At 47.9% G+C, this 9379-nt stretch overlaps 1 protein-coding gene across 1 annotated transcript in view; it reads right to left on the reverse strand.

Moving 5' to 3' along the window:
- Window positions 1-4748, reverse strand: part of LOC137849918 (store-operated calcium entry regulator STIMATE-like) — a 33287-nt gene extending 28539 nt beyond the window's left edge. The window contains exon 1 of the mRNA XM_068670081.1: window positions 4514-4748. Within this exon, the coding sequence (XP_068526182.1) occupies window positions 4514-4622 (109 nt within the window). The 5' untranslated portion in view covers window positions 4623-4748. The remainder of the gene's footprint in view (window positions 1-4513) is intronic.
- Window positions 4749-9379: the final 4631 nt, after the last annotated feature.

Consider the following 9379-nt stretch of genomic DNA (forward strand, 5'->3'; position numbering starts at 1 on the left):
GAAGGTATCTGGCTATTACTTGGCTACTCTACAGCATCCTCTAGAGAGAGTTTGTTCTGGCATAGAGGGCTTCAAGTTGCAAGATGAACATGCATCGATAGAAGATTTAGGTCCTCAGAAAGCCCTGCTCGAGCAATACAAACCCTGGAAGTCTTGCACAGTACCATGGAACTCAGTGGCTGATGTAGGTGGACCTTAAGGAAAGTAATCATTTATTTCTTTTGGAAAAAAGAAAAAGAATTTGGCATATTTATTCCCCAAGATCCTACCTAACAGCTACTCCTCTTCTCCCTTTCCTGTATTGCTGATGATGTTCAGCCCATCCCTTCCTATTCCCCATCCCAATCCAGAGTCACCCCCAAGCCCAGTGCAGGAGCTCTGGAACTCACAGAACAACAACACCTCCCTATCATCCACTGTGCAGAGACATCCTGAGATCCTCAGCTGGAGCACCCAGCTATCTGGACACATTAAGTGCACAGGTGAAGGCCATGCAGTGCTTCAGGATGGGTCTCAGTTTTTCCTACCTCATGCAATTGGTGCACCACTCCTGTGTCTTATTTCTGCATGGATTTTTATGGCCACCATTATAGTGGTTGGAACCAGAAGCTCATTTCCATCACATTCCATTTGTCCCTTCAGGAACTAGAAACCTCACAATATTCATTTAGCACAAGGTTTAGCTGTTCAGAAGGCGTCTTCCAAGAAGAGGTCAACACAACCAACCAAAATTCAAAAGCTTTGTGGAAAGCTGTGTTTGGTGTAACAAAGCACATCAAATACCATGTGGACCTTCCAGCTTACAAAATGCAACGTGTGTTTCCAAACTCAGAAGGTTTCCAGATGTATTGAAGCTGAAAACATCGTAAGAATCCTGCCACATGCAGCTTTTTGCTTAACCTACATGCAAACTGACCCCTGGAGTCAGCACAGCCCTGTGCTTCACACCTCCCGAGACAACAAAACCCCAAAGGGTAACTCTTTCCTCGAGAGGGAAAAGCATTTGTCATGGTGAAATCCCAACATAGGTATAAATAACCAAAGACCTATGGTTAAGGTATAAATAAGTAGGTATAAATAACCAGAGCTAGCATTTGTGTCAGGGGAAGCAGAGTCAGCAGAGCCTGCCTTGGGCATGGTAAGCCTGCAGTGCTCCCATGTCCTGGGCAAACTTATTTTAGAAGTCTGCATGGATTCGGTGATCTATCAGTCAGTTTCTCAGATGCACTGGAACAGGATGCTGGTAAGTCCACATGGATCAGGAAAAGATTAAAAAATCCATGTACAGCAAGAGGGATCCCCCACCATGAATGAAAACCACTGCTTATTTTACAGTCTGGCAAGCTCCTGCTCTGTGGGCCTGCCTCAGGACAAGCTACTTGGACCAGAACAATAAAAACACTCACCCTAGCTGCTAACAGCACATCTCCATCACTGAACCCTGCCAGTGGACCAGTGTCTGGGGAAAAGGTCTTCAGAAACTCAAGGCAAGGAGTGCTGGAGCATCCAGCAGCTCTGCAAGAGGAGCTAAAGGGACACTGCTGTCACATTAGGCAGGCCCAAAGCCATTTACAGAAGCCAAGCAGAAAATCATATGTTTTATTTTCTACTTGCAGGTTACAGAGCTCAGAGCAGCAGAGCTCTCCCTGCCTGGTGGGACCAGCCCCCTCCATGAACTTATTTTGACACCTGCAGCACAAATACTAATAAACCTCCTCCAGGAGCTCAGAGCCTCAGCAAGGGAGGAAATTGGAAGAGGAATAGTTGATCTTAGATGTCCTTCACATTGTTTGTGGTGGGGTAGAAACAAATTTGTTTGCTCCAAGGAAAGCTTTTTCCATTCCCAAGGGAGAAAAAAAAATCATTTAACTCCCCAAATCTGATTCTCTTGTGCCCCTGTTAATCTACAAAAAATGCTATGGCTGGGATTTTTGTGCAAGATCTCCACCCATTTCAAAGGGATTTTGCTGACCAAGTGACAAATCTGGGCAACTTTTGCTAGCTTACAGCCCCTTTCTTAAAAAAAGTTTTAAATTTCAGTAGCAGCAACTGCAGGGTCTCAACCCCCAAATCACACCCAGCTCCTGCAGCTTGCTTTCTCCACTCAGCAAGAGGCGATCAAGGCAGTGTGAAGAACCGCTCCAGCTGGGATTGCTCAATTATCCACACTCCTCCTTGTCTTGACCTCCCTATGGGAAGGCTCTTGTGCAGGGGAGCTGGATTGCAAAACCCGCAGCTGCAAGGCTTTGCTGCCTCTTCCTTCAAGTGCTCCCACTCAGTGCTTGTAGCACCCACAACAGGCAGGTGGGAAGGTTTACAACCCAATTTTTTTATTTGATTGCCAAGTGGGGCTGAGTTGCACCCAGAGCAAGCCCAGGACCACAGCACATTTTGATTTGACTACGTTACAAGAGAGGGCTTGGAAAAGCAAGAAAATATTTGTGAGCTTAAAGGGAACATCCTCACCACTGCTCATGGTGATAAGGGTGAGCTTAATACAACCACATTAAGATAACGTTGGGCATCCTCTACCTGTGGGTCAGTTACACCCCATAAAGGACTCATTTCATATACACATCAAGGGGAACACACATCCCACTCTTCCTACTACAGTGAAAGAAGTTATTCCCTCTGCTGCTCAAGATCCTTTGCTCTAAATTAACCTTTTATAACATTTGCAGCAGGCAAAAATGGCCTCAGGGAACCCAGTGAGCTGCCTTAACCCCACTTCACACTGCAGGTGACAGATCCACGTGCTTAAATATTCTCTTCCAGGCTTGCATACAGCCTGTGCTTTGCTGTCTAGACATGCACTTGACACAGCATCACTTCAGGCAGTCCCACAGGACTGACTTCCAGCTCAGCATGCAGCCAGGCTCTCCTAACAGCCTGGCAGGTGGTAATCCCCCCACAGCCCCAAGAGACAGAAAATCAAGGCCACAAACTCTAATAACAACATATATATTTATCCATCCTGCTGCAGACCATACATACAACCCTACATATTCTGTACATGTACCCTTGTGAGCACAAGCCATGGATAAGCACCTGCAAAAATCTTGCTTAGCATCGTGCTATCATTAGTCCCAGTTCCTCTAGATGTTCCTGCGTTGTCTGAGCAGCAGGAGCACAGTTTGGAAACTTTCTGCATTCAGATTCGAGCTCCAGTGACGGCTCTGTCCCCACACCTAGATGAAGCAGTTGCCCAGCTGCCTGGTTTTCCTAATTAGCCAAGAGGATGCTAATGATTAAGGACCTATTAGCCGTTGCACCAAGAGGGAGAGCGACAAACCCTGGGGTTGACAGTTTGCCAGCAGTGGCTGTGCTCCAAAACTTTCATCCACAGGAGCATTTAATGCAATTAATGCCCTTCATTTCACAGGACACCCCATGGGATTTACAGACCAATACACACACATCACACACATAGGAACAGAAACACCAAGTCGGGCTGTTCTTACAGTCATTTTTTGGCAAAAGGCAGGCAGAGAAGCACTGAAGTTTGGCTACTGCTGCTGGAAAAAGCCATCAGCTATCACAGGAAGAACCTGTTGCAGCTTTAGTGGCAGCCTGGCACTAGCAGCAGCCTTTCGAAGGGGTTTCCAGACAGTAGAAGAGGATGAGCAAGCCTCAAAATCTGCAGCTACTTAACCAAATTCGAAGCTTTCTTTCCCTGTCGCCCCAGGTCTTTAAACAAGGAAAACAGATCGAGTTCTGGCAAGTTACTCAGCTTGTGTTAAATCACTTAACCCAAAAGAAAAGCGACCCAGAGCTCATAGAAAGGCGCAGCTGAAGTGCGGAGAGTAAATTTTTGCAGGGCTTTCAGTGCCCCCAGCTCTCCCCAGGGCTTCTCCATTACCAACCCCTACCAATCCCTCACAGTAACACCAAAAAAAAATTAAATAAAAATAAATAAATAAATCCTTCCCCAGCCCTAACACTTCCCAGGCTGAGAAAATTAAACAAAACACCACCAGAACCCCATCAGGGGAAGCAGTGCTCTCATCCAGCAGCACCATACCTGACTCTGCCTATTTTTCTCAGTCCTCCCAGCAAGCCATCCACTTACACCACAACTTTTCACCCTTTATTAAACTTTTCTAAGCAGCTGAGCTCAAACCGAGCTGAGCTTTCCATACCAGTGCTGCAAACCCGTGGTGCTTGGTCAAGATTAAGATTACTCAGATTAAGGCTTCACACACCAGCTTTAACAGCAAGCACCCAGCACCCCAAACCGCCACAAATCACTGCACCCCCCTCTGCTCCAAATGCTATGGTTTGCACACAAAATTTGGGGCGCCCTATGAATAAAAAGCCCCCAGCAGCACCAAGCAAAGGTGGCTCAGAAATAAAACCAGCACGCCCAGCACCCCCTGCAACCCAAGCACCCCCAGCACCCCCAGCACCCCCAGCAACCCCAGCACCCCTCTCGCTCCCTGCAACCCCACCATCCCCAGTAACCCCAGCACCCCCAGGGCAGGATGCCCGGCCGGGGGGGCGATGGGGGACTCACACATGAGGGTGCTGAAGGCGCAGAGTGCCAGCAGTGCCTGCAGCAGCACACCGAAACGCCCCAGCAGCGCTCCGCTGCCGCAGCCGTGAGCCGGCCGGGGGGCGGCCATGGCCGGGGGGAGCGGAGCTGGAAGCGGAGCGGAACCGGAGTGGAAGCGGAGCGGCCCCGATGCCTACAAAGCGGAGCAGCCGCCGCCGCTCCGCTCCCCGCCCCGGTCCCGGCTGCTGAGGGCACACCCGGGGGCGGGGCGGTGGGATGGGGATGTGGGGGGGGGCGGGTCTAGGAGGGGTTTAGGGTCCTGGGGGGGGTTGGGGTGTGTGGGGGGTCTCGGTAGGATTTGGGGTGTTGGGATGGGGGAGTGATTGGGTCCTGGTGGGATCGTTGTGGGATTTGGGGTGCTGAGATGTGATGGGGGGGCGGTCCCAGTGGGGTTTGGGGTGTTGGGATGGGGTGTGGGTTGGGGTCCTGGGGGGTTTGGGGTGTTGAGATGCGGTGGGGGTGTCCTGGTGGGGTTTGGGGGTTCCTGGCAGGGTTGGAGTGTTGGGATGGGGTGGTGGGAGGGTTTCTGGTGGGGTTTGGAGGGTTGGGATTGGAAGGGAGGGAGGGTTGGGGTCCTAGTGGGTTTGGGGTGCTGAGATGGGGGATTCCTGGTGGAATTTGGGGTGTTGGGATGGGGGCAGGTCGGCATTTCAGAGGAGTTTGGGGAGTTGGGATGAGGGGAGTCCTATTGGGATTTGGGGTGTTGGGATGAGGAAAGAGGGTTGGGGTCTCGCTTGGGGTTGAGGTGCCAGGCTGCGGCGGGTCCCAGCAGGGTTTAGCATGCTGCATGGGAAGGGTAGGGAGGATCCCAGAAGAGTTTGGGGTGCTAGGCTGGCAGTGAGGGGAGTCCCCATGGGGTTTTGGGGTGCTGAGCTGCAGTGGGAGGGCTTTTTAGGACGGGAGTGCCAGGCTGGGGACTTCCCAGTGGGGTTTGGGTTGCTGAGCTGGGGAGGGTGGGTAGGAACTCAGTGGGGTTTTGGGCCCAAGGATGGGTGTCCTGGTGGGATTTGGGGTGCTGTGATAGGAAGGGCACAGAGGATCCTGGCTGGGTTTGGGGTGGTGGGCTGGGGAGGGCAGGCAGGGGTCCTGGCAGGGACTCAAGATGTCCTATGATCCTAATCCTATGGTTTGTGGCAAGACGATCTGAGAGATGTCAGAGGCTGCTGATGGGGTTGGGATCTCAAACAGCACTCTCAGACCTGTGTTTTCCAATGCTCTGCCTAACTCAGCTCCCAGGCCCCTTTACAGCCACCCCCAGAGCACTGCTTTCACTTTTTTCTCTCGTTTTGGTATCCTTGTGGCCCTCTGTAGGGAGCACTGGGGTCCCGTGCCTGAGTTTTCTTCCCTGATTTTGAGGTGTAGGAGCTTGCATCTCATTATAAAACCAAGCAGGCTGCAGATCTCATCATTTCATATGACACCAAGCAATGGCCTTAAAAACAACGATAGACATTACAGAACTCTGAAGAACATCATGGGAACTGTCCCTCAGCTGAGCCAACACATCAGCCAGAAACAGCCCTTCCTTTTTCAAGGGAGAAGCAAATTGTGGGCTGACAGATGCTCAAGTCACCAGTTCTAATCACAGTTTAATCATGAGTTCAATCAGCAAGCTGGAAGTTTGATCTTGCTAAGTCATTTTCAGCTGATTTCATATGTGTAGTAATCGGTAGCTTCATTAAAAGGTTCGTTCCCCTGGGTTGGTAAACCTGTTTGTGTCTTGCAATCGGTTGCCTCTATATTAAATTCTACATCAAATATTAAAGCTGATATTCTTTCATAAAGCCAGCTGAACACCCTGGTAGCGTCTATTAAGCAAGTATGTATTTTAACAGAGATTTATTTAGGCTCCAACATTTTACATTTTCTTAGATTTCCTAGGCTGCTCTTAAAGAAGCATTTTCAAGAATTGGATGCTGGATGATAATTTTTCACCCGGGAATTGCCTCAGACTCTATTTGCCCAAGTACAGCACAGCTGTTGGGGAACACAGTCAAAAGAAAAAAAAAAAAAAAAAGCATTTAAACTAGATTGGTATTTCTTAAAACTTCATTTTCTTCGAATAACCTTCAAATTATCCGTCAAAGGTGGTATGTGGGATGCACCAGGGGAAAGTCGGAAAGTCTTCCCAAGGCTCTCTCACCCATCATGCATCCTCCCTGTTCCTGCTGATTTCTCTTTGCTGTCACATTCAGCAATGAAAAGTTGTCCAAAACCTTACTTCTGAGTGCAGATACGCTTACAAGAGAGCCCGGTACTTTGCACGTGTGAAAACACTCAGGCTATAAAAAGGGCAATTACGAGAAAAACCCCGATTTCGCCCCTTCCCCTCCCTTCCTTGCAGAAGGAGGCAGCTGTCCCTGAGCGGCTTCTCCGCACTCCACCGTGAAACCACAGCCTTGGTTTAGCAAAAACATGATTTGCACTTCAAAATATTTTGATTTTCTGAACCCGTGAAAAAAAAAAAAAAGAAAAGAAAAAACAAAGCTCAGCTGTACTAGATGTAGAGTCTGTGTGTTCGGTCTCCTAAATTTCTGCTGTATTATTTTGGCATCTAAGATGCCCTGCAGCTGTCTCCCTGCCTTTTTTTTTTTTTTTTTTTTTTTTTTTTTTCCCCCAGGGGTTTTCATCTCTCTGCAGAGGCACAGAGGCTTTGGGTGCTGTTTACCACCAGCCCTGCTCCAAACACCACAGCTGCTAACCCCGTATCAATGGGTCGGTGCCTTTAGGTGCCACATCTCTGTTGTTTTTCTTGGCGAAATTTGCCTTTGGGGCTCCTAAGTGGGATTTCAGCCACAAATCACTCCCTGGGTATTTCCATCCCTCTCTGCCCATGGTGCAGACAGCTGATGGGCACTCAGCCATCGTTCACAAAGCCTTGTGAAACAGCATCATGGCGCTAAAAACTTGTTTTTTAATCCCAAACTCGCTTAGCAGTCAGGGCACTGATAATGGCAAAGGTGGCTGTCATTTCCCTGGTGTGAGTGGATTTTATCCTCGCTGTTGATGCAAAGCTGTTTTCCAGGCAGGCATAGGCACTTTGGATGAGTTCAGAGAGAAAATGTGTTCCCTTATCTGCCCAGGGTAAGGCCCTTGAAAGCTGGGTAATGGCAGGGCTCTCCAGGCAATCTCGCCGATACAGAAGAGAAGGGCTGTGATCCTTCCTTTACCCTTAGCCTTGGTTGGATAAAAGTCTGGAGAGGCTCACGGGGCTTTGGTGATTTTTTTTTTTTTTTCACGGGGCGATGATGATTTTCTCCCATCTGTCTTTGTGAGCTTACAGAAATACGGGTGGGAATTATTGATGCCACGTGCCAAAATAGCAAAGTTAAGGAAAAGGAAACCACGTAAGAAAAAGGAAACCCAAGTAAGCAGCTGTGCCAGAAATTCCCTAAGAACTAGAAATTAAAAAGGAGTAATCAAAAGAAAGAAAATAAAGATCCAATAAAACTTAATTTAAGTATTAGAGCATGGGTGTAAACTTAAAATCAGAAAAGCCAAGACACTGAAATATTTTTGAGTAACCAGGGGTGCAAAAAGCAGTCCTGGCAATTCTGCACATGCATGAAGGCCAGAGAAAAATGAAGGATGGAGGAAATCTGTGAATTCTCAGAGTGGAAAATCAAATAATGGAAACCACAGAAAATACCTCCTCTATTTCACTCTATAAAGAAGGATTAGCCAGGCCCAGCTGGCAAGTAAAATTAATTTAAAACAAGGGGAGAAGAGAGAGAACAGGGCGAGAACAGGTTAAAAAATGAGATGAGGCAAATATGAGGTATCCAAAGGCCTGAAGAAATGGGTGCAGGAGGAATTAAATGGGCATAGAAAGAGGTGGTTTTTGAGGGATTAACAAGGGATACGGCAAGGGGGTGTCAGAGGACTGGAGAAGGGCAAATATTGTGCATGTCCCTGTGGATTGGAGCCCAGCCACCTTTATTCAAGTTATATATATATATATATAGGACATATTATTAAAAATTATCAAACTATCGATTCATAAGCACCTAGAGGATAATAAGGTAATAAAAAACAGCTAGCATGGATTTAAGAAAAATAAATCACACTGAGCCAGTTTCATTTTCTGCTCCAACGGGGCAGCTGGGCTACTGGATAGCAGGAGGCAGGAGCCTGGTTGTGCCTTGACTCAAGGAAGGCTTATCTTGCTGCCCTGGTGACACTCATAAATCAGCTGGGAATATCTGGCTGCCTCCAGCTCTGCAGGAGGCAGGAGCAGCACCTCCTTGCAAAACCCCATAAATGCTCCAAAAGCCATTTGCTGCTGCACTGGGAGAGGTGCAAGGGCTCTCAGGTAGGCATCTAAAGTTAGGTAAGGGAAATGCCACCCCTAGGTGATGAGCAAAGCTATCAAGTTAGGAGAATTTGCAAACTTTTTTTTTCGAGGTTAGGGTTAGAATTAGAAATTATTTCATGAAATTGGAGGGAGGCTCTGAAGTCAACAGAATGAAATGCAGCGAGTGATGGGGAGGGAGAATGGGGCATCCCTGGGTGGGAAGAGGATGGGGGTTGTAAATGGCCTGCAGACAAAGTGTGAGTCAGTAACAAAAAGGTGTTGTGGGGAAAGCATATCCTGTTCTGAGAGGCCATCAGGAGTGTTTCATGGAATATTTGGGATTGTTGCTCCGTTGTCTCCAATCTTCAGCCCAGTTTTGCTATCACACAAAGAGGTGTGCATGCTGGAGTGGGGAGGAAGGCAAGAAAAATGACAAGCATTTGAGAGAGTGGGAATGAGAAAGAAAATGGGATATTTTTTATTATTTTATTTTATTTTATTTTATTTTATTTTATTTTATTTTATTTTATTTT

Source organism: Anas acuta, chromosome 1 (assembly GCF_963932015.1).
Source record: "Anas acuta chromosome 1, bAnaAcu1.1, whole genome shotgun sequence".
NCBI lineage: Eukaryota > Metazoa > Chordata > Aves > Anseriformes > Anatidae > Anas > Anas acuta.